A 26063-nucleotide genomic window follows, 5' to 3' on the forward strand; every position below is an offset into this window, starting at 1 on the left:
TGTATGTTGGTCTGTCTATAGCACTAGTCATCATGGTGTTATTATTGAATAGATGGCCATGATCCCCAGAGCCAGGGGATGAAGGGCTGTGTGTTCCTGTTGTGTATTTTAGAATGACATCCTTTAGTGTTTGGATTGTGACACAGTGAGTAAATGCAGACATTGCTATTCATAGCCCTCCGCTAAAAAGAGATCCCAAGCAACCCTCCTGTATTCCTCCTCTACAGTATTTCAGGAGTGAGAATGTGGGGAGGGAGAATATGGATTGTTTTAACAAAGCGGGGAACAGAGAGCTAGAGATCGATTGGAGGCTGCTTCATATACCCCACCCCCCCTCCCACCCCCTAGCAGGTATTAGTTTCTCACTGTGAAATTGCTTTGTATAAAGAAATAGAAAGTAGAATCAAATCAAATCAAATGTATTTGTATAGCCCTTTTTACACGCAAGCATGTCACAGAGGGCTTCACATATGCCCATAGAACTGCCCCTCAACCAACCTAAACCCTCAAGGAAGACAAGGAAAAACTCCCAAAAAACTCTCAACAGGAGAAAAAAAATGGAAGAAACCTTGGGAGGAGCAATTCAGAGAGGGATCCCCTCCTCCAGAGACGGTTGGTGGGAGAGAGGAGCAGAACACAGGCTAAACATAGTCATACAGTGTCGATGGGTTTTTAAAACACCAAAATCCATTGTTCAACTTTATAGATGTAGGACAGGACCGGGAGACTCGCGACCAGGTCCAGCGTTGGCTGACCGACGACCAGGCAGGTGCTGACAACTCAAACCCCCCACACCACAAGGGATGTGTGTGGGGGGGACAGAGAGAGGAGAACAGGGATTAGAGAATGCCAGGAGCAGCTAACAGTTACAGTCATAATAGAATGAGATCCCCACTGGTCAAGTGTGGACTGGTGCAGCAATTTAACAGAGCAAAAAAGGGGAATTTGATGCAACCCCACACACCAAGACAGCGACAGCCCCCCTCATTTGGAACATGAAATCTGTTCCAGGGGAAGAGAACTCTAAAATAAGTTATACTTAAAGAATAAGGATGGAAAACAACCCGTCCCCCGTTGCCTCCAACTAGTAACATACTTACCTTTAACAGTCGTAGAATTGACTAAACAATAGCGTTTTTAACCTAATTTTAAACGTCGAAACAGTATCAGACTCCCTAATTGAGACGGGTAGTTTATTCCAGAGAAGAGGCGCTCTATATGAGAACGCCCTACCTCCAGCTGTTTTTTTCTTAATTTTGGGAACCACCAGATAGCCGGCATCTTGAGATCTAAGTGTCCTTGCGGGGCAATAGGGTGCAAGGAGACCGGAGAGGTACAGTGGTGCCAATCCATGCAGAGATTTGTAGGTTAGTAGTAGAACTTTGAAGTCAGCTCTGGCTTGGATAGGGAGCCAGTGTAGAGAGACAAGAGTAGATGTTATGTGATCAAACTTTCTTGTTCTGGTCAATAGTCTAGCAGCAGCATTTTGCACCCGCTGTAAAATTTTTAGGTGGGTAATTGGGAGGCCAGAGAACAACACATTGCAATAGTCCAATCGGGACGTAACAAATGCATGTATTAGTTTTTCGGCATCATCCTTTGAGAGAAATCTTCTTATTTTGGCAATATTACGTAGATGGAAAAATGCAGTTCTAGTAATTTGCTTAATATGGTACTCAAACGAAAGGTCTGGGTCCATTGTGACTCCAAAATTTTTTACTAGCTGGCTTTGAGAGACTTTGACGCCGTCTAGGTCTAAGGTCAGATTGGAAAAATTATTTCTATATTTTTTAGGACCGAAAATTTGAACCTCGGTTTTATCCGAATTTAGAAGAAGGAAATTTGCAGTCATCCAAGCTCTCAACCTAGAAACACATTTTTCCATAGCATGTGGAAATTCTCCAGACTTTATAGACATATATAGCTGAGTATCATCTGCATAACAGTGAAAATTTACCCCAGAGCTTCTAATTATGTTTCCTAAAGGCAGCATATAGAGAGAAAATAACAGAGGGCCTAGAACTGAACCCTGTGGTACTCCGTATTTTACAGTGGAGCTCCTGGATGAGCAGCCATCATAGTGGACATATTGTGATCTATCGGATAGATACGATCTAAACCACTGAAGTGATGTACCAGAAATCCCAACATAGTTCTCCATACGTTCCAAGAGAATCTCATGATCCACCGTGTCAAAAGCTGCACTTAGGTCTAGAAGAACCAGGACAGAGAAAGAACCCGCGTCAGAGGCTAACAGTAGATCATTGACTAGAATAAGACCCCCCGATGACAAAATCAGCCTCATAATCAACATGTGGCGATAAAGTCTTTCCTATCAAATATGGAAATAGTATGTCATTGATTTGGACTAGCTCTGCAGCAAATCACAAGCCAAGAGTTTTTTAGAGTTGGTATATTATAATAATTATATTTTGATTAGATAAAAGTACTCGGAGCCCTTGAACTGTAGCTACAACATCCTCCCTGTGTAGACAGGGAATTACTCAAAGAAAGTGTAAATGAATGCATAGGTCATGTAAAGTTTTTTTAAGAGCCTCTAGATGGCAAAAATAAATTGTTTTCACTTTGGCTTTTTATTTTTCTTCGAATCAATGTCAAATTGATAAAATGTAAAACGATTCTGTAGTAAATATCATTTTTGTCAGACCCTTTAGTTGAAGTGCCATTGTTGGTGTTCAATTATCATTGTAATGCTTAACATGACCTTGATGATGAGGAACATTGAGAGCTATCCTCAAGAATATCCTACTGCTTCACTTCTGTAGTATGGGAGCGTCAACGGCACTTATCCTTGCCCCTGGGTGCTCTAACAGCTCACCTAGCTGCCTATTCAAATGATTACCTCCCTACCTCTCATCCAGCTGCACTATCTATTCATTGTCCCATTGGACTTATAGGGACCTAGTTTGAAATAGATGCCATTTAAAGTTTTTACACATGATTCCTTTTGAAGCAGTACTTTGATTCATTACATTACTTTACTAATGTGTCCACCAAGCCACTGTTTACCTTTATCTATTGTACATGCATTGTGTGTATTTACGTTAGCCTCTCATGCAGTGGATGTTTGACAGCTGGTATTTGTTTTTGGTGGTCCACAGAGCGTCCCATACTGTACCATCTTGTGAAATTGTCTGGGCTTAAATTGTTCAAATAGACTAGAATATTGAATGGCTTTAACAGAGACTCACCATTCAATGAATAGGATGAGGTGAGGATGGATCTGTTAGGTGTAGTGGATGACTGTAATGCCTCTGTTTAGCACTGATGGTGTTTTTTCTGCCTCGCTGAAGAGTCACAGGACATACAAGGGAAAGGATAGAAAAGCAATGCATGGAAAACTGCTGTTCAAAACCCATTACACACAAAAGGAATGGAGAGGGGAAGGGGTGGAGGAGACTAGACAGAGGACAATCTTCTAATCCATGTTCTCTATTCAGCTAATCTTAGATGCTGGAGAAGACAAAAAGCCCAACAAAGAAAGCATCCCTTGGATGGGAAATTAAAATAACAATGAAAAAGATGTAAAACACAGAGGTGTTATTCTTATTCAGAAGTTATATCATATCTGTCTGAATTGTGAGCCTGTGAGTCACTAGAAACCTCAAGTTACAGTATAACAGGGACCCTCTGATGTTTTCAGATAGTAAATTATAGATGTATTTACCACATGGAGGGAAAAGTGGTAAACTGATAGTAGTTTGACAATTAGTCATTCCATGTTACCTTGGCAACGCTGTGGTTTCCATGGGTATTTCTCTGAAATGAGACAGTGTAATGTAAAAAAGAAAAAGAAAAGATAATGTAAAAACAAATATAGAATAGAGAAGAGTGATGCTCTCTCATACTGCATACACTTTAGATACCCTTCCAGAACAATTCCATTCCTTTGTGAAAGGCCATCATGGCAGGGCAGAGATGAAAACCACCCAGCTTGATTTATCAGGAAGTTAGAGCACCATCACTTCTGATGTTCAGCTGAGATATGGAGGCTGTCACATAGAGAGCAGTGGTGTGGTCCCTTTGTGTACACACATACAAACACCCCCCCCCCACACACACACACACACACACACACACACACACACACACACACACACACACACACACACACACACACACACACACACACACACACACACACACACACACACACACACACACACAGACACACAGGGCTAGTCACCAGTAGGCTATGTCTCAGTTACTAGCTACTGTAGGTGTTTTCATTCAACTGGGTGCCAGCTGGGTCCGTTGGCAACAAATACATCTCTTTGCGATGGTTGCCGTGGCTATCAATCATGCATATTAAATAGCATGATTGAGTTCCTTCTTCTGTTGATAACACGATAAGCTTCCTTGTTATGTGTCTGGGTGATGTGGGTCATTTCCCATGTCTTTGTCCTATGGAATCATTAGCAGGTCTTCTGAAGCCAGTTCATGACAGTTAACAACCCTTACAACCACATCATTCCACCATCCACTTGAGTCTTTTAATCGTTTCAGCTTTTAATGACAAGACGTGCTGTTTACAGTTTGTCACAGACGCCTCTTCACAGCACTTTTGCAATACTTCACAAGTCGTAACATTACAAATGAGGTTATTGTTAATACTGTAACTTTCACAATTTCCATTGGCTGTGAAACTCCAAAAATAGATTACTGGTGTGTAAACATGTAAAAAAAAATCCCCATTTGCACAGGCAATATTTTTTGAAGTAAAATAGAAGTGTCATTGTTGTTGTCCTAAAAAACAGTTTTCACTCCCCAAATCGAAATACCCTTATGATTTGGACAGGTTTTATTACATAATAATGTTATGTTATCTTTGTATCTCCCTGCTCAGAATGTATTTTCTATTACAGGGTTTTTTGAGATGCAACATAACATCCAAAAACGCTTACAGCGAAAGTTGTAAAATAATATTCGTTGTTTTAACCCAGATTGAATCCTTTAGATAATTTTTTGACAGTTAGTTCAATATCAACTACTGTGAGAACCTGCACATTATAGGAAATGAAAGCTAATTATACATGAATATTTTATTTGAAGAATAACATACCTATATCAAATACATTTATAATCATTAACTGTTCACATTTTTATGCCTCTGGGCTATGATATCAACAGTATTCACATCTACTGTAGGCAATCAATATTTACAGAAGTAAACTCAGCAATGTTTGATTTTCTATGTAAAAACACTGGAAAAGAGTCCATGTCCGTCAGTCCACTAAGTTCTCTAAGACATTGGGCAAATATGGTTGTCAATATGGTTGCAAGTGTATTTATTTGTGTAATTGTTTAATTACTGTTGATCACTATACATCTGGCAAGCACTTACAGTAAACCCAAAAAATGAAAGATGTCATGTTCAGCAACAGACATGTTATGTGAAAGACCTTCCAGAAGTCAAGCAGCATGTCCAATACAACCTATCCATGTGTCAAAGGTAACGTTGAAGAGTTTAGTGAAAGATACTTTTCCCATTGAGGCGGTTTCATGTTCGACAGCAGAGCAGTTTGTGAAAGACGTTCCGGAACTCTACGTTGAAGGCAGTGTAGATGATGGGGTTGACGGCACTGTTGACGTACCCCAGCCAGGTCACCACGGAGATCAGCGTGGGCCCGATGTTGCAGGACACACACAACACCTTGGTGACATGCACCACAAAGAAGGGTGTCCAGCAGGCCAGGAACACTCCTATGGGAAGCAGTGGAGAGGCGGTCACACAGAGACAGAACCAACAGCTGGTGGACATACTGGTAAACCTCTCTTCTTACCTGGCCTACAGATGAAGCTGCCGCTACACTCCGTATTTCACTGTGTTTAATTAACACACATTGATTCTAATTTAAAAAGTGACAAATGCTGTGCATGTGTATTATTGGAAGCTGAGGAAATTGATTACAGGTTGTTCTGGTTTGTATTGCTGCACTACCACCTTCATTATACACCCAACTTCTTTTTTCAGACACAGTTGGGTCAGGTCAAGCACAGCAGGTTCAATATACCCTGGGGCTTGTCAGTACAGCTTACCAAGCATATGTAAGCCCATGTAAGTAATAAGCCTTACCAGTGTAAGTGATATTAGACAATTACCCTCCTCCATTTTGATAAAAACATTAACATGATGAACCCATGGGGGCAAGCCGAATCTGAATGCTACATTATACTGGTCCATGCCGAACAATGCAGCTCCCCCTAACAATTGTAGCAAAAATGCTTTTTGTATTGGGTTATGTAATCATGTTTTTTTTACGTATGCAAATCACAGTAGACATATCTTTGACAAACAACGACACACACACACACAAATTTGACCTACCCACAACAATGGGCAAGACCTTCATGGCTTTGCGCTCTCTCCCGCTCACTCTGCTGCTCTTGCTGTTACGTCTGCTCTTCTTGCCCCCGCGGGTCTTGGGCAGGCCGTTCTCCCTGCCGCTGTCCCCCTCCCTCGGAGGCCTCTCCGTGGGCTCTGCATCCGACATGCTGTCCAGCTGTGTGGTCACGGGGTCGCTCTCCGCCCCACCCCCGGTCCCCACCCCCGCCCCGTCCGGTTGCTCCTCCGCCACCGGGGTTGCCGTTGGCGACGCGGCGGACCCAGCGGACACGGAGGTGGGGCTGAAACCGGCGGGCATGAGGTACATCACCTTCTCCCGCCCGCTCCCTTTCCCCGCTTTCTCCCTGCTCAGGGCGGAGCTGAGGCGCAGGGAGAGGCTGCAGCGGCCTGCCCTGGTCAGCTGGGAGCGACTCCTCCCAGAGCTCCACCTGCGGAGCCCCCGGAACATCCAGTAGTACAGGAAGAGCATGACGGGGCAAGGCACAAAGAAGGAGCAGATGGAGGAGTACACCACAAAGCGGTCGTCCTCCAGCTTGCACACCCTCGGGTCTCGGCCCGGCACCTGGTTGAGGCCGAAGATGACGGGGCTGGCCACGCCCAGGGAGAGCACCCAGGTGGCAGTGATGAGGGCGAGCTGGCGCACGCTGAACTGGTTCCTGTTGTACTTCAGGGGCACCACCACTGCGATGTACCTATAGAAAACGCATCAATAACAAACAGCCTCAAATTCAATTTCCTGCCACCTTAATAGCAGCTGACTTTAAAAAGAGCAATTTCCTGTCACCATAGTTGTGAGGACAGTCCAGCACCAAAGGGAATCCAGTCGTGAGTGTCAGACATGTTCCCATCACAGAGAAGAAATAGGGCAAAGTAATGATCCTGAGTGGTTCTGGTTGCTGTGAATACCTGGTATTGCCCCCCATACCTCCTCCCTACCCTACCTTCTCTGCCTTGTAAAAACATATTCATCTATCTCTGGTGATTAGACTCCATGTTGCTCAGTTTCTTGTGTTCTGATCAAATTTAATTGCTTTACATAACACAGCCCGAGTCTCCTGAACAAAAACACATTAGATGTAAGTGTGCCGGACATGCGTAGACAATTGTATTTGTTATCAACAGGATACAAAGCTGTTCTCTAGCAGTCTTTAGCAGAGTGGTTTGTTGTGATGGGTTTCTTGCTGTGTTGTGTAATTGCAGTCTTTGATTCACTCAGCTCTGCCCCTTAACTCCATTAGCTAGCCTCGTAGGCCTGGCCAATTGCTTATGCCCTGGTTAGCATTCAATGTGTTATTCCGAATGAATCAAAGTCCCCACCTCCCTTTCACTTAGAAACCACATTGAAAGTCTGGAGGAAGCCCGGGAGAAAATTGATGTAGGGTAATATAACTTTCTGATATGTTTTTGGAGTATTTTATGAAAGCAATGTGTTACAATAACTACCCTTTTCTTGTGAAAACTGAAAACACTCGTTGGTTAACAGGTGTGGCGTAGCCAGGTGTGTGTGTCCTCGGGCATATTAGATATGAGTCACCTGTCCACGCTGATGGCACACAGGTTGAGGATGGAGGCAGTGCACAGCAGGACATCCATGGTCATCAGAGCATCACAGATGTACGTGCTGAGGGTCCAGATTCCTCCCAGGAACTAGACACAGACACAACAAACACCATCAGCAGTGACCTAAACACTAATCCTCATTCAAAGAGACAAGGCAGGGACACATACTGTACGCTCTGCGCACACACACACACACACACACACACACCTCAGAGTAGACGTAGAGAGGAAGCACCAACACAGCCAGCAGTAAATCTGCCACAGACAGGCTGATGATGAAGTAGTTGGTGGCTGTTTTGAGCGAGCGCTCGGTGAGCACACTAAGACACACGAGGATGTTGCCCAGGATGATGATCAGTATCAGTGGCACACCCAGAATCAGCGCCAGGTAGTTGTAACCCCCCTGATCCAAACCCCCCTGGTCTAAGCCCCCCTGGTCTAAGCCCCCCTGGTCTAATCCCCCCTGGTCCAAGCCCTCTGGAGGGATGCCGGGTGTCACGTTGTCCATGATGGAGGCCCCAAACAGCACTGCTGCACTGAAGTTAACATCTGAGGAGAGAAGAGGAGGGTTGAAAGTGAGTGAGTGTGTGTGGGTGTGTGTGTGTGTGTGTGGGGGGGGGGGTGGCAGACGCGTGTGTTACAGATGTGTGAGGACCCTACCTTGAGGATGCAAAGCCCAGAGTTGAGCAAAGTGTGATCTGTGTTTTGACCTTGGTGTGTCGGTGAGGTGCGTTGAGTGTGTATGTGTCAGCCCAGTGTGTTCCTCTGATGACTCCTGTCACAGCCATGGTTAGCGTAGATCACACCTCAGTCACGCGCGTCTTCCAGGGTGACATCACACCAAGCATAGAATAGATGGGAAAGACAAAAGTTAATCTTCATGTGACTATTTTCTCAACACTTCAACTTTTGTGCCGAAATTATTTCACAGTGTGTCCTTGTCACTGGCATGCTTGTCTTGGTGTGTCAGTGTACACAATTGGCCCGTTCAGGCACGTTGTGGAGAATATGTGTGTCATTATGTTGTGAAGGGTCTCCTCAGTGAGAGCGATACATCAGATGTAGCTCGCTCTCTCTACTGCCGTGTTTGAAATTCTCTCCTCCGCTGCAACAGGTGAGTGTTGCCATGACACCCACAAGAGCTCTTGCAGGCTAAATCTGAATACTTACAGACATGCATGATAAAAGAGCCATCCTAACACTTTCCACTCTGTTTCACTTGTGTACACCAAACAGTTTACTGCACCTCCCTAGTTTGGTTTGACAGAGTACTTGATGTTCAGTTACACCTTTGCAGCTAAATGGAACGGCTCTCTCACAAGGTTGTTTAAAATGTGTACAGACGGATGATATTTTCAGATTTCTTTAAAAAGTCAAATAAGGTTGTGATATTCTCAACATTAATTTTGAGAGATGTGAAAGTCCCAAAGGGTCATTCAGACCAGACAGGGATGAATGGCTCTGTTCTAATTGATTCTAGGTGGAAATGTAATTGAAACCGGTGTCCTGCTCAATGTTTTGATATCTTGCTGTGAGGACAGGAAAACAAAAGCACACACACACACCATGTTTCCAGGACTCGCCTTTGTGGCAGGCTAATTCATCTGCGCGGTTGTGGACACATCGTTCTGCCTTAAATGTCAAACCAAGCGGGATTTCTCAGCTTAAGGAGCGCAGCACCCGTGAGAAAGAGAGAGAGAGAAGGATACACAGAGAGAGGAACATAGAGATAGCGTTGAGATGGGCCTAAACTGTCAGTTGCTGAGATTGATCAGATCCGATAAAACTACTGACAAAGCAGACCAGAGAGCAAAATAACCCTCCCCATTGGCCCAGCATGCTCCTCTGGGGCCTGTGCTTCTGAACAACACATAAAAGACCCTCCATCATTACACCCAATCTTTTCCCAGTTAGGAAAAATGCCAACTTTGCCTGAGTGTCTAAATGTCAAACTGGACTGTCTGTCTGAAAGAGGCAGATGGTTAGGTTGAGTTAAAGAAAGCTGAGATGCTTCAAAAGAAAACAATTTGAGTTTGTGCCTTGCTCTGTGTCTGATGTTTGGCGCTCTGTTTGACTGTATTGAATCACGGAAAACTTTGACGTACCATGCACAAAATCCTGGCTCTACAGTGGACAGTACCATGTCTGCAGTCCATCCATGTATTATTTCTTGAAATAGATCAATGATGTGCTGCGATGTGACAGGATTTCTCATACTGCTGCCACATTGCCACATGCCTTTTGTGGATAGACTTTGCGGGAGGAAATGGTGATAAAGGTATGATTTAGCATTTTTTATCTGTCGTAATGCGCTTTTGCGTGCTGAATAACTCACAGATCGAGTGTTGATAATGAGTGCATGGCTCACAGATTGAATGTACACAATCGATTTATATTTTGTCTTCAAGCCGTTGAAGTCAATTGATTTTTCCCATTGCTTTTCTCCCCTTTGTGGAATCAAAATGAGCAGCAAGGTCTGCTCCCCCCCCCCCCCTCCCAACCCCAGCTGCAGAGCATTCATTATGGTCAATGAGACTCATCAAAGTTTGCCATTCTCCTTCGTGAAAGAGAGAATGTACTAGATAATTACACACCTCTATTCTTTGAAGCCTTTATATCCATTATTCACACCTCCGCATCTGAAATCTCAATACTTCAACGTTGTTCTTTACCTTCTTATAACCCAGATGATAATCTATGCCTTCACAAGCCAGCTATTTTCAATCAATCAAGTTTCTAGTGCAGGGCAGAGGTTTCTGGAACAGGTCACCACCACGACTCGCTTGGTAAAGCTCCATGTGATCCATTCACTAATGAAACAGGGAAGAGCTCAGGTCAAACACACACAGCCATTAAATCATCCATCCAGGCCTGCCCATGGATGGCGGAGGGGTAATTAGAGGAGGGGGCAGCAACACAAAAGATAATGTCATGACAAATGAGCCAAGACGAGACGTAGAACATAGATGCTCCAAGGGTTCCCTGAAAGATCTTCCGTTCTCGTACTCTTTTACAGCCCCACTAACTTTGTTGAATGCCAGAATCTGACAGCACATGCCTCTCAATAAGCGGGGGTGTTTATGGGCTGGTTGTGGACAAGCGACTGGAGCTGGGGGTAGTGTGTGACATTTCCATGTGTTTTTCCCAAGCACTTCTCCCTCCCGATTTATTACGGCCTTTCTGTTCACGGGGGCCATCAGCGGTGGACCAGAGAGCATGCTGGGAGGCAATAGAGACAACAATAGCAGATGGGGTGAGGAGCTGTCAGAATGAGAAAACATAAATAGACATGCTGGGTTCAGATACGCATGTGTTTGAGTGGGATTGGCGGATATGTTTGTTTTGGGGGGGGGGTTGTAAGTGTGTGTTTGTAAGGGATGAGGATACAATGTGTTTGCTGAGGCTTTGTGTGAGTGGCTGGAGGGGGGCATTCTGTCTATAGCATGTGGGTTGTCATGTCAACAGCGTGTTAGATTTGGGAGTGTAGATTAGGCAGCGAGAAAGCGGGGATCGATTACAACAATTTCCACCTGTCAATCAACAGCATGATAGAACAGCATTAACTTACTGGAGACCTTTATTTATTATCATCCCATATAAAGGGGACATATTAACGTTAAACAAACTGCTTTATCAGTTTCTTCAGTATGAGAGAAGCCATTGGGCATAAGGGTTGTGTTGTGTGTGAGGAGTGTATGTATTGTACTGTATTGCATGTATGAAGGGTGTATGTATTTCCTGCATTAGGTCTCGACATCTGCAGGAAGTCTGCTTCAGTGACTAGGAGGGACAGACAGAAAGTGCAATGACGTTTTAACAGGTGTCGATGCTCTCAAAGTGTAATTTCGTTCAAAGCATTTACTCAGGGAAAATGACTGGTCCTGTCGGTCTGCACAAACAGCTGTCATTACCACGCGCATCTCCATCCGTCACACTCAACACTGGAGCTGTCAATTAACCCACAGAGGCCTGAGATGACAGAGTAGCAAAACAAGATAATGAGCATTTTAAGGGGGAAGATGAAATGCGAGGTGATTGGCAGCTTGGCTGTTTGTACCGTCTCCTCTGGTCACGTCATACTGTAGCTAATTTGAGGTTGACTTCAGTATGACCACTCACAGACTCTCACGCATAGTGGTTTTAGTCACCGTGAGCTCATGCTTTGACTGTTTGCATCTTGTCATGTCAATTAGGTCAGGTGTAGTTTGTGTTCGTGTGTGTAGGTGTGTGTAGGTGTGCGTAAGTGTGCGTACGTGTGTGTTCCTGTGTGAGCTATGTACTGTGCTCTTAGTGGGCCGCTGTGAGAATTCGGCATAACAATGATTTCAACTACGCCCCCTGAACCAATGACCTGAATCTTCCTTCTATCTATCTTTCACTCTCTATCTCTGTCTCACTCAGCCTCTCTGTCCCTCTCTCTTTCTCTCTTTCTCTCCTCCATCTCAGTTTTCCACCAGTGATTTCCGTGCTTCCTAGCAGGTGCTCTTGCTGTGCTCTGCTGGCTCTGTAGATGCCGCTTGACTGCCCATCGCCTAATCCTGTTCCCCATACCACCGACACTGCCAACGCTGCCATTTAACAACCCTGAGCCTCCCCACAGAGCCTTAAATGACCACATTTACATTGCTGCTTTTCCCAGTCAGTAGCATCCATCGCTGCTGGTGGGTAACAGCCTCTGGTCAACAGAGTCCGTTTCCTAGAGACGGCCTTTTGTGACAGAGATGATGATCAGGATGCAGATTTAATTTGCTCGCCTAATGAGCTGTCTGTCAGTTTGTGCGAAGGTGGGGGATGGACAAGCCGCGGTAATGTAATCCTTCATTTATACCGTCGACTAACGCTGAACCATGATTGTTATCTAGGGTTCTGTAAGGTGGGGAGATGTTTGTCAATCCAAGACAAAGGTCCTTTCAGCATCACTCTTCCCCATGCTTCAGTTACATTTACATTTAGTCATTTAGCAGACGCTCTTATCCAGAGCGACTTACAGTAAGTACAGGGACATTCTCCCCAAGACAAGTAAGGTGAAGTGCCTTGCCCAAGGACACAACATAAATTTGCACGGCCGGGAATCGAACTGGCAACTTTCAGATTACTAGCCCGATTACCTAACCACTCAGCCGCCTCTCCCAGTTACTTATCAGGAAGGGCTTGAATGAGATGACAGCAGTGCTCTCATGTCTCTTCCCAAGGAGGTGAGGAGACGGGAATGCTACTAAATTGTCTACTGGGTCTGTGGATGCTACTCAGGAATGTGGCATAGCCTGGTTCTTTAGACACAGACCTCTCATTGATTGTTGACTGTTATCATCCATAACTGCCCCAGGGATTTTTTAACTGAATCACCGACAGGACTGCATCACAAATGGAGATAAGCACATACTTTCTCAGACAAGGTTAAGAAGTAAATTTATGTATAAGCCATTTGGCACACACAGTGTAACTTAATTGACGCTAGCGGAGGTTTTAAACGGAGGGGGACGGTTTTTTAAATAGATGTAAAAGGGATATTTAAAATTCTTATTCATAAAGAAATGTTTAGGTTGTTATTCGGTCAAGGTAATGTTGAGTTATCCGGGATTATTTTGTTGTGGTGTGTTTGAACCGAAAGGCTTGGTGTCTCTCAGGGTGGGGCTGTACACAATAACCATTAAGCTCTGTGTGTCTGATTGACAAGACCTTGACCTGAGTGTGATCTCTACCCAGAATGCTCACTAGTCTGTTTGGGTTTCTCTCTAAATAATTGTCGCCTAACACCTGTTCTCTCTGCTGTCTCTCTATAACCAGGTGCTCGTCTCTGGTGTTCGCTGATGGCTGATGAGATCATTATTGCTGCACTGGACCTCATCCAGAACTCATCAGACAGGCATGGGTTTTATGGGATGGGATGGGGGGGGTGGGTTACGAGAACGGAGTGAGGGTGTGTGGGCGTGGAGGCGGGTGAGGCAGTTGATTCCAAATCAAGAGAAATTAAGCCCCTAGCCCAGCTGTGCTAACAGCTGTTCAGAAGAGGGTTGATTTTGGAGGAGAGAGAGACATCTAGAGCTGTGTTGGGGAGAGGTTACCAGGGTGATGGCGGAGCCCTGCGCCGGACGAGAGCCACCACAACAAAAAACATCTATCTGTAACTGAATAGAAAAGTTAAAAACCATATAAGACGCCAGCCACAACCCCACACTGCCAAAAAAGGTTACATTTGCGTGCGCATGAATCTCACAATCCCATTTTGGAACTCCAAATAAGACACTTGTTTCTGTGGCTCCAGGGAACTGTGGTTATTTCCATGTTAAAAGCTCCCCAGGGCCATGCTTGCAGTTTGTATCACACAGACAAGACCTGACACAGCCCCCCCTCCCCCCACACATACACACACACACCAACATCTCGGTCGGACAGAGGTCTGGCCAGAGGCTGAATATGTTTTCTGATTTTCTGTGCATTTTGTCATGTTCAGTGTGAAGTTACAGATAAACGTGTTTGTCGTTGTTTATCGGTTTATTTTACCTTGACCTTTTATCTGTGTCTGGTAGCTTTCAGTGTCAATTATATATCGGAACTAAGTATAATTCTCCCTCAAGCAAAACAAATACCACCGTTACTTACACTAATATTTGTTCATGAGTTTGACATTAAATATTTCAATGTTAAGAGTTTTAAATTATACATAAATATTTTTTTTAAATGGCTACATAATGATTCCCAAATTAAACATTTACATAATGGATTCCAACAAAATCTAATAAAGACATTACCATATGTTTGTGTTATCTTTAACTTGGAAATTCAAATGCCTGCATGTCATTCAATAAAAAATATGTTTCCAAACCCCAGCACAAACATCTGTCAGAACATAGACACACACACAGAACAAGACACCTTCACTCACATGAGCAGGATTTAAAGCTGTGAACCTTGTAGTTCGATCATCCCCTTTATCTTGTCACTCAAAGAGGTTCCCATTCCCCACTGTGTCAGCGCTCTGGTGCTCTGTATCTGCCCTCCAGCTGTCGTCCACCAACAGTTGTCTCTCTCCTCTGCCTGTCAGACTGGGATGTGCTGTGCAGGTTTCCCTGCTCCAGGTATCTGTGGGAAGTGTTCATCCATGACTAAGATGTCTCAAACTTTTCCCATCTTTTCACCTGCGATATGACACAACGTCAGGGAGCCCTCATCTTCTCTAGGAAGAGGACGAGAAAGCACTTGTACTCAAAAACTCCCTCCCTCTATCTCTCTCCCTTTCTCTCTCTCCCTCTATCACACTGCCTCTTCCACCCCCTCCCTTTCTCTCTATTTCTCTCCCTCACACACACAGTCTCCCGCCCTTTCTGTTTCTCGCAGTCCTCACCCCTGCTCTGGCTGTCCTTCTTGGACTCTTCCTTTTACATTCCTTTTGTCTCTCTATCTCTATTTCTGTCTCACTCTGTCTCTCCTTCTCTCTCTTTCTCTGTTTGGAAAAGCACCACCATCACTAGCTTAATTACTCATGAATCGCCCCCAGTCACTCTGATTGGTGGACAGATAGAGGCTGCAGCCCCTCCCACAGCACTCTGCTACCCTATCGTTGTGTGTCAGCGGAACCTGACTCCACCCCTTTTTCCCACTCACTCTCGACCTAAGCTTGAGCCTCTGTATGGGATGGATCCAACCAGCCATAGACACAGATATGGAATTGGTAGGCTGGGGATGTTTTGAGTCACCAAACCCACCCAGCCCCACCCTTCCCAATTTGACCCATTGATATTCTGTTCTCATCTTGGTTCATACTGTGAAGCTCCATGAAGCAAGCAAAGTCATGGAAGCGTGGAATGGGATCGTGTAGGTGTATAGCGGAATGGATTTATTTGGTATACCTTCTCAACATTTCTCCTTTTTTATCTGTAAATAAACCCCAAACAAAACCTTAATACGCAGCGGTTAAGACAGCACAGAGTGAGAATTCTGGTGTCGTATCAGTCTCAATCTCTAACCCAGGAGATTTAAGTAGAGTTTTGTACACACTTTGCTTGGAAAGGTTATCTCAAATGAAATCAGAACTATTCAACCTTAAAGGATATGTAATTGAGGAGAGTCAAGGTGGGGGGGGGGGGGGGGGGTAAAGTGAGTTAAAGCTGTGTACTGTATTCCAAAGTGTTCATTTCTGCTGTGAATGTGCACATCTGGTTTGTGTGTGTTTATCTGTATGTGTGTGTGTGTGTGTGTTGCTGCCTGTTTGTCACGCTGTTGTAGAGGCTGTCACGTTATCTTGTGACACAGCCAGGCGCATGTGAAATGGACCTGGGAAGCCAGCATTTAACATTTGGGCAACTCCACGTTCCCTGTTAGCGCCTGTGATCCTATCGGGCTGAGCGAGCTGTAGCTTCAGCTGTCTTGTATTCCCTGCAGAGAGAGATAAGACCTGGTTCTGCTAGACGACTGAGGAGCAGGGAGACAACACCCTGAGAAATCCCACTAAAATCCATTCGGGATGGAGTGACCTTTCCCCACTGCCACCACACGCCCTGATGGATGAGCCCCCCCTGGCCTCTGTACCTCGAAGGGCTCACTCCAACCCCAGCTTCGGCTGGACAGGAAGGCTTAGTCCATGGCGAGGCTGGGAGCTGTCGCACACCCACTGGGATGGACAGATGGTGTTGGAAGGTCTAGAAGACGTCCCTTAGCTGCTCCTGAAAAGATCCCTCCTGAAACGTGGCCTGACCTCTCTGCCCTCCCTGCACCATGACACAGGTCCTTGTGACTTGTCGTGGGCTTTTAGCTGAAGACAAAGACTCTTCCGTGGAAGACTTGAAGTGATACCTGTTGTGACACAATCTTAGCCTCCCACTCAGCAGCTCAACCCACTCTCCTTTGTGGACCAAATGTTTACTGGAAGACATCCGGAAGTCTCCTGATCAGCCGCTTCTGCCTTGATCTAGGTTTGGTCACCTTGTTTTAAACAGTGTGTGTGTGTGTGTGTACAGTGTGTTGGAGAGAGTGTCTCTGTTTGCGTGTGTGTGTGTTGATCAGAACAGTCGGACAGTTGAATGTGAGTCACTTTCTCTCTGCCATCTCAATGATACCAGCTTCTTCCCAGTGTCCTGCCCTCCTGCCCACTTGATCCTTCTCCTGAGGATATGATGGAAAGTTGACCTCCAAGCAATGTTTTAATTTGGATAACTGCTGTGGAATTTCTATAGTGCTCTGTGCCACCTCACAGAACGCTGGTGGGACGATAACCCAAACCAGACTTCAAATCAAATTTATTTGTATAGCCCTTTTTACACGCAAGCATGTCACAGAGGGCTTCACATACGCCCATAGAACTGCCCCTCAACCAACCTAAACCCTCAAGGAAGACAAGGAAAAACTCCCAGAAAAACTCCCAACAGGAGAAAAAATGGAAGAAACCTTGGGAGGAGCAATTCAGAGAGGGATCCCCTCCTCCAGAGACGGTTGGTGAGAGAGAGGAGCAGAACACAGGCTAAACATAGTCATTCAGTGTCAATGGGTTTTGAAACACCAAAATCCATTGTTCAACTTTATAGATGTATCAAACAGCTTGTCCCTCCCTCCTCTCGGATATCTGTCGAGGCAGACGTTTGGAGAGGCATGGAGCTGAGTTGGGGGGCGTTTTCATCAGTGGTGGAGGCTCTTGGGCTGCGTCTTACTGGAGATTGAGTTAGATGGGCGATGGAATAAAGACAGAAGCCATTGTATAAAGAAGTCAAACCCTTTTCATCTCTCCACAGTGTAGAATGCTAATCAGCTGCCAGATCCTGGAGGCAGTGAGGCATATACCAGCTGTGGATGAGACAGGCAGAGGCAACTTATTTAAAGCTACAAGCCCTCCAGTCCTCCCTTGTCCTCCTCAAAGATAGGCTTTCAGACCGCAGGGATAGGCGAGGCTCTGAGCCCACCCCCACCCCCCGCCGGCCCTTCACCTTTTCATTCAGTCCTTTTATCTCTCCACTTCTCGTTTCCACGGAGATCGGCTGCATTTGGTTCATCGGTGTCCTCCTGCTCCCTTGTCTCTACAGTGCAGGTCTGCCCGTCTCTCTGACCAAGTCTCTCTCCAGCAGCTTTCATGTTTTAGCTGATGTGTTTCAATAACCGTTATTAAATCTCCACGGTTACTGTAATGGAGATGGCTGGCCACTTCTGTTCATCATATCAGCACTATAGAGAGATATAGGACGGATTGAGTACATAACTGCGACGTTTGTGTGGCTTTCTATAATGGTACATACTGCGCAGATACAGTACAGCACTGTACTTGAGGTATGACAAGATGAAGCTGTCGACTGTGGTTATAGGGGTGTGCTTTCTCTGCCCACACTAATTGGCTTAGTTTGTCAGATTTAGCGGTTTGTGTGTGTACTTGCGTGTGTGGTTCATTATTCATTATCATTTTTTTTCTTCCTGCTTATTAATCTGCCTTTCAAAGATGGTCATACTGGCACCGGCTGGGTGGCCGTTTGAGAAAACATTCTACATGCTGAGTGTGGTTTTAATGGAAATATTTCTTTTTTTCTCAATATAAGACATTGATTATGCATGTAGTGTGTCTTTGTGTGTGTGTGTGTGTGTGTGTGTGTATGTGTGTGTGTGTGTGTGTGTGTGACACATCACAAGGCAACCAAGCTCCTGCCCATTAAGGGCACCATCTACAAACATTTATCTAAAAGCTACTTACCCCAGTAGTCTCATAATGATCATATTATTATGTTTCTTGTTCATTTGCCAAATGTTTTCCTCAACATGTTTTATGCATGAGGCTCTTCTTACATTAAGATTTGATTCCTACATCTCGCAAGATCTCATACCAGGAGCCGTGCCAGTTCCCACAAGTCCCACAAGTCGACTGGCAGACTCCTCTCCGGTTACACTTGTTTGTCTTTTGTTCAGGAAGATCAAATGATAACGGCAGATATAAGATCAGAAAGAGAGAGAGAGAGAATTAGTTCCTGACTGATAAAGACACACAGGCTTTGACTTACTTGTGTGTTTGTTTCTGTGTGTTTATGTGTGTATGTGTTTGTGTATGCTTATGTCAGTGTGTGCGCTCACTGACTCATAGTTATGGAATCATAAAGTTCAAAATAATTTCCCCTTTTCCCTTTTTTTGGTCTTTCCATAAATATCAGATGTTGTTTTTCATCCAATTCCAATATTATTCACAATTCACTTTTATCCGCTTCATAAAGCAACAAAGTCAGCCCTACTTTTTTCACTAGTGGACACATGGGAAATTCGTTTTTGTAAAGACATTTAAACTTTACAGGGTTGGTGAATAATATAGTTTGTTGAATCTTGAATTAGACAGTTATTGTTGCCGTTTTGAAATTGCATTTCACATTAAGTTCCGTAGCTTTTCTTTGTTGTTGTCACTTGATGTCACCAGTGTCTCCTAGGGGTCAAAGCTGACAGATTAGAAATGCAATCTTTGATTTCTCCTTGGACACGTCCTCTGTTTTTCTGTTTCTCTCTTTGTCTTTTTCTATCTCTCTCTGTTTCTTTATATCTCCCTCTCTCTCTCTGTCTCTTTACATCTCTCTTTCTCTCTCTCTGTCTGTTTCTATCTATCTCTCTTTCTCTCTCTCTCTGTCTCTTGTTTTCTCTCTCACTCTCTGTTAGATCGTTCAGACAAGGAAATCTCCTGTCTCAATATTCACCACGTCAGACCTAACTCCAGAGTCAACACAGATTGGAGCAGGACAGGAATCAATACCCCTTGAGTGGCAGTACAATTCACAATTCAACTGCCATCTTGTTACAAAGTGGATTTCTCTAAACAACCCCCCCCCCCCCTTGAACCCTTCCCCCTCTCCGCCCTCAGCAGCACTCACTGACGCACATACATCCCCCCCTCCAGTCACCTTCCCTGTTCCTCTCCTCCTCCTTTTCCTTTCGCGTCATCCCCCCTTCGAGCCCCCGTCGCAGCGCTGACCTCCATTCCCCTTACCACCACCAACAACCACCGGCCCCCTTCTCCTTGGTCAAGTACCCTGGGCACAGAAGATTCATCTGGGCCACGGCGCTAACTTTCTCCGGCTTACTCCATCATACCTTCACACTCATCACGCGTCATCTGAGGGAGAGGACGACCAAGAGGAAACAGAGAGAGACTGACAAAAGATACTAGTACAGGCTGAAGGAAATACAAATGGATGGAAAGAGATACGCACGCACACACATGCACAGACAAGAGATAGGAAATAGGGGTTTAGGTTGCAGACAGAGAGGAAATGAGACAGTGAGCGAGAGGAGGAGAGGGAGATCATCAGATAAGAGCGTTTACCTTCCCTGTTAACCTTACACTATTGTGCTTTTCCACAGAAGCCACTGGTAGATAGCCTGCCAGCATGCTCCTTGTTTCCCTGTCACCCTCACAAATGAAAGCTTCTTCTCAGACCTTCAATTCTGTGCTTTCATTTGATTTCATACAGACTGGGTCAGGGAAAGGTTAAAGAGTCATTGACATTTTCATGTCAAGCACGCTGACCTAATAAACGACACAAACAAAAGATCACGCTGCAACTTTGTTCTTTTCATTTTGGGTTCCAGTCTTGCTAAAACATCACAATGATGAAACAGGAAAATACGATTTGACAGCTGAATAAACTCTGCAGCATTACCATGTCTAAATGCCTCTGACTCTGACTTTTGAGAGAAAGTACTCTTCAGCTGATGTAAGGCTCACTGCTTAATATTATGACTGGAGACCTATAAGAGGAGAGGGAGCTGTTTTGGTACTGAAGTACCTCCCTCTCTGAGATCACAGGACAGGCTGAGGTCGAACACTTCTCCTGAGCGGATCCATTAGCACAGGGTGACTCATGTTGTGTCGGTAACCTGGATGAAAGACCATTGCCTATTTTTTTCCTCTGGCTGACTACCTCATTTAAAAAGACTTGGAATGAGATTGTCCTCCAAATGTCACCATGCTTGCTTGGAAGCTTGCTTGGAAGGTGTTGATCATAATAATACTAATAATACATAGGGCATTTTATTGATAGTGCGCTCCTCATTGTCGAGGCGTTCTCAGGATGCTACTGGTTTAAATGTAAAAAAGAAAACAATCAAGCAAGTTAATAAGTGGTAAATCGAATTAACATGAAGTAGTCATTCATACTTGTGGTTATGTGAACTACCTGTCTAGTGACTGAGGTGCTCCTAGATATTCAGGAAGAGATCCACAGCGGGGGGAAGGCCGTGGAGCGGAAGGCCAGGTCACCAAGCAACACCAGATTTGTTGTGGGGGTCTGAAGAGGGAAACTGTTTCTTGACCTGAGGCGGTGAGAAGAGTTATGTGGTGAGATCCGTTCTTTAAGGGAAGTAGGTGCTGTGTAATGAATGCATTTGAAAGTACAAATGTTTTGAATTGAATCAGGTATGAGATGGGGAGCTGGTGTTGGGATGTGAGGTTGGGGGGTGATGTGTTGATACTTTCACACTCTCATCATCCTGGCACTGCTGTTTTCAATAGATTGTAGCGTTTGAAGGCTAGAGCCAGGGATGAGAAGTGCAGTGCAGTAATCTTGTTTTGAAGACAAAGGCATTCATCTAGCAGATGATTGTGAGTGAATGTGTGGATCCTGAACCCTACATATATTGTAGTCTGCTTGTATTTCCTCTGAACCCAAGTTGTGATCGATGTAACTGCATTAGAATGAGTGGACGTATAGAAGTCTGATCACCATAGCAACAGACACCAGCCATTCGTCCTGACTTTTCTTGGGTCTGGCATAGAGCTGTTGAACGAGGGCACACCAAGTGCACCCAGGAGTTTTTAAGTATCTTCTCTGTGATCCCAGGTGATCCCATTTCCCAGCCCACTGGACTAAGTCTCTCATTTTTCCTCTCCATCCAAGCGTTGAATCGTATTTCCATATTTTTAATTGTCTCTCCAGTGGAACACAAAAAAAAGGTACAAGCGAAAGCAAAGAAGAAAAACGGAGGAAGGTGACAAAGGGGAGGAGATCAAAGTCAAATAAAATGTTTGAGCCACAAGATTATCAAAAGCATTAAATCCAGTCAGGATAGTAATGAGCTGCCTTGCTGAAGACAGTGTGACTGTTCCTGCCGGTCTGTCTTTATGTCCGGAACTATTAGCAGCTCGCTGGGTGGGAGGAGAATCGCTCAGCCATGGAGGCTTTAATCTGTGTGTCTCTGCAGTCGTGCCAGTCAGAGAGCATGGCCCTAATGCCACACCCTCAGAGACAGGTGGACCGCTCTTGAGGGGGGAAATAAACTGTGAAGGCTGTGATGTTCTGTGTCAGGTGGACCAGTGAAGTTTGGTTTTAGTAGATGGTTCCACCATTTTAATCTACTGTCCTTTTGATGGTTTGAGTTCAGATACCTTAAAGCTCTTCCCGATTGCTCGAGCGACTTTTATCAAACTAAAAATTCAAGTCAAACCACTCAGTCCAAAACTGAAACACAGACTCTCCAAGCAAAACATTTTTTTGTTAGTAGTTAACAAACATAATCAACATCGGTATCTTCCTGTGCATGCACAGTTCATCCTTCTCACAAACCTCCTACAGATGCACTGTGCGCACACCATCTTCTGACACAGTAACCAACACCTGCGAACGCATGCACAAGCAGGTGCAAAAATAGACCATTGAAGTGACATGAGAACCGGTGATCACACAACCTGTAATTTCCAGGTAAGAAACGGCTGTGCACAGTCATCCACAGGAGAACAGCGGTACTTAGGAAATATTTGTTGGATCAGATGTTAGTTTATTTCCTCCAGGAACACAGTGACACTTATGGTGGGACTTGTTGCACTTGTTGGTTAGTTGTAACTGATTTAGCTACTTGTAGTCGCTGTGAATTATATTGTTGTTGCTTGCTTTCCTCCAGGTACACTCTAGGCACTTTAGAAGCTACCCACAATGTTTTTGGGGCTATCTCGTTGTTTATGATCATTGACCTATGCACCTTTTGCTTTTTCTTGTAAGTCATTTTGGATAACAGCGTCTGCTAAATGATTAAATGTAAATGTCCAGATGAGAGCTTGTGAAGGCTAAAACCCTGAAAACTGCACCAGAGGCACACATACCAAGACAGAACAAAGATATGACAACTTTATGTCATTTCCATTTAGTTTACTGGTATATGCTACTGTTAGCGTGAGCCAGATTGTTATAGCCATACTGTTTTAAAGTATAACATGCTAGGTGAATGATAAAACAGTTTAGTTCTGGACATATTTTGGTAATTCTTTCTTTTGAAGGATCACCTAAAGAGGGTCTATGGATACATTCTGACTGCCACTAACCCATTCCCCAACCATCCCCATAAACCATTTTATAGCGCCACAATATTTTTGTGTGAACCGTACGCTGAATTTTATTGCCACGTTATTAATTTAATTTACAGTTCTAAATAATAAAAATGAATTACACTTAAACACACACACACACACACGTATTTTCAGAGGTGTGCTATTGTGAATCTCCCAGTAGACCACTCTATCTATGGATGCATGATGAAGGCATACTTAGGTGATAAAATATTTTTTTAAATGATGCTGTTCATGTTCTCTGAGATATAACACAATGGGTTTCTCTCTGAGTATAATGCTCTTAGTCCAAGTGTCATTTTGACATTCAGTACGAATAATAAAATAGCCATCTGTAAAGTAAGTTTTATAAATGGTGTGATGTAATCAAAAGTGCTGAATTTCTTTTGGGCCATTTTGCTGTCCAATGAGTTATATGTTTCTTGGCCCATTCTCAGAATCCAGCTTCAATATCTTTCCCTGAACCAATGCACATCCCATTAGTCACTGGGGAAAAGACATGGCTTCCTCTATTGTCTGAAAGTGCTACCTCATCTTATAAGATGGGTGTGGAACCCAAAGAGTGGAACCTTCAGAGATTCAGAGACCAGCCTTTCAAAGGGAACACAAATGGGTCTTGAGCATGCATTTATATATATACACATGTTTGTGTGCAAGGTCAGTGCAGAGGAAAGAAAGAGAGTAAGACATGGTGAGGATGATGTGACCTCAGGAGTCCTGATTAATAACCAGACACTCAGGTGTGTATGTGTGTGTGTGTGTGTGTGATATTGCTCTTTGTGTGAGTCGTCCTGTGTGCACATGGATGGCATTTTTTGTGTTCAAGAGCTCTCATTGTTCTGTTGACACACATGCGAGTGTGATTTGTGAGTGTGATATATGAGGTAAGCTGAGGTCAGGTTAGCAGGCTGAGAGTGCCTCTCTCGTCTGAGATCAACCTACACAGTTCAACCTAGAGATGATCCTAACAAGGTTGCCTCTTGTGCTCCTGCTAACATAAAACAGGGCTATAAATATCAGAGGACTTTCATATGATACTTCAAGGCAACTTTTATTGAACTGTATAGCAACCTTATTGGCATCATTGACAAGTGCATTCAGAAGACACAATTTATGTAATGGGCAAGTAGTTCTGGATACTTCCAATAATTGAATTTCAAACTGTAGGCTGTTCTGTTAGTGTCACAGAATGCTTTGTGTATGTGCATGCATGTGTCATTTCATTTTCATACTCTGGTTTTACTAGCTCAAGCCAATTATATGAAACTTTGTAAAAGGTCAATGAAAGTAAAATACAATTAAAGGAAATGGATTTTAAATGTATCACTCCTCTGCTTTGGTGCATACTAAAATGTTTATTACCAATTTTTACTCAGGAAATAAAATTCTTTAAACTGTTAAATGGACAAAAGGTAGGGGGCAATGTAGGCAGGTCAAACATAGTTAGACATCATTATTTAAATTGAAATTCTTGCTTGGTTTACCAGAGGCTTCTATACACGGCCTGACAACCCAGTTGGATTCGCTTTCTACTCTTGAAAAGGTTTGTCTACATTGAACACAGAGGAAAGAGTATATTTCTGTAGTGGAAATTGAAGCACGCTCTAAGAATCACTTATTTCCCTCAGTCTGGAATCTTTAGTGGGGGAGCACTAACCCTCTTTAACCCTGCTCCCGACTAACACTTTTTTCCAATCTGTGGATCCAAGAACTACAATAGAGAGACAGGAATAGGAGACTATTTTATTTTCCCCGTTGTGATTCATCACCTGGACCTTGGCCCAGGGGTGTTATGGTGGAGGTGCTGTTCAAAACATAAAAGCTTTTTTGTTCCCCCATTTACATCCATTCCCAGCTGAACCCTTTGTCCAATTATGCTCTGATTGGCTTATCACCCAGAAATACTCCGGATGTAGGAGCCAATCAAAGAGCTGGCCGCTTCAGTCTGCCCTGGAAGCTAGAAAAGAAAGACATCTGTGGAGAACGCTCATGGCAAACGCCTGGATCCCTGCTTCTGTAGCACTGTGGCCCAGCCGGGGAGGCAGAGGGTCGGGATTATACTGTACGTGATTGTGAATAACAGCTTGTTATCGCTCTCCCTTTCTCTCTCTCTTTATCTCTCTCTCTCTCTACCTTTTTTATTTCCTTTTTTATCATCGGCTTGGTGGCTGGAAGGCGGGGGGGCTTTTGTCATGTTACTCAGTGGCAAGATGTGAACAAAAAATGCACTACTAAGTGGACCCCCCATGGTGTGTGTGGCGTGTGTTCACATGCATACATTCATGGCCTTGTGTGTGTGTATGTGCGTATTGGTGAGTGGGAGTATGCACACTGTTCTGCTTCCATAATGGGATTACATAGAGGACAACTGGTAGCCTGCTTCATGGATCAATAAAAGTAAAATTTTATGAGGGGCATTGTGGCCACTGCTTCTTTTACTGTCTATTTTACGGGGGCTGTTAGGCATGCCTGCTCCTATTCGTGATGCCATTGAGTGGCTTGCTGAGCCGGATGTCTCCCCCTCTGACATTGTCGGCACAAAAACTCTTATTGTTATACCCTCATAATGCACACAGGACCAAACAGGCTGTTCGATCAAGAAGATATGCTTTTTTGCTTCACCATTACATTACGTGCTTGTTCTTGTTCTTGTGTGTGTGCGTGTGTGCTTGTGTGTGTGCGTGCTCGCGCGTGCGTGTCGTGTGTGTACATGTGCGTGTTTATTTGTTACAGACAGTAGCTCCTTTATTGAGTGTTTATGGTCAAGAAATGGTTGTGTGTTTTGTATGTTGGTGATAGAGGAGATGATACGTGGTTACCCTGACCCCAATGCCTTTATCTCCTCCT

At 44.3% G+C, this 26063-nt stretch overlaps 2 protein-coding genes and 1 long non-coding RNA gene across 3 annotated transcripts in view; 1 reads left to right on the forward strand and 2 right to left on the reverse strand.

Moving 5' to 3' along the window:
* The window catches only part of LOC134037660 (uncharacterized), a 49660-nt gene that overhangs the window by 18553 nt on the left and 5044 nt on the right, over positions 1-26063 (forward strand). The window lies entirely within an intron of this gene.
* On the reverse strand, positions 4508-8324 carry drd4-rs (dopamine receptor D4 related sequence). Its single transcript, XM_062483162.1, has 4 exons — positions 8136-8324; positions 7902-8014; positions 6350-7059; positions 4508-5724 (listed from the first exon to the last, which is right to left on the reverse strand). The coding sequence occupies exons 2-4, from the start codon at positions 7964-7966 to the stop codon at positions 5522-5524; spliced, it is 978 nt and encodes a 325-aa protein (XP_062339146.1). The 5' UTR covers positions 7967-8014; positions 8136-8324; the 3' UTR covers positions 4508-5521.
* LOC134038118 (uncharacterized) lies at positions 8360-15296 on the reverse strand. The gene is made up of 3 exons (XR_009932634.1): positions 14814-15296; positions 8588-8748; positions 8360-8476 (listed from the first exon to the last, which is right to left on the reverse strand). It is a non-coding gene; the product is annotated as an uncharacterized LOC134038118 (long non-coding RNA).

Source organism: Osmerus eperlanus, chromosome 17, assembly GCF_963692335.1.
Source record: "Osmerus eperlanus chromosome 17, fOsmEpe2.1, whole genome shotgun sequence".
Taxonomy (NCBI): domain Eukaryota; kingdom Metazoa; phylum Chordata; class Actinopteri; order Osmeriformes; family Osmeridae; genus Osmerus; species Osmerus eperlanus.

Coding starts and splice junctions, on each gene's coding strand:
- drd4-rs (XM_062483162.1), bottom strand. CDS start 7,966: ATGACCATGGATGTCCTGCTGTGCACTGCCTCCATCCTCAACCTGTGT. Junction 7,060..7,901: donor TGTGCCATCAGCGTGGACAG/GTGACTCATATC, acceptor CGTTTTCTATAG/GTACATCGCAGTGGTGGTGC. Junction 5,725..6,349: donor GGTCTTGCCCATTGTTGTGG/GTAGGTCAAATT, acceptor TGCTTCCCATAG/GAGTGTTCCTGGCCTGCTGG.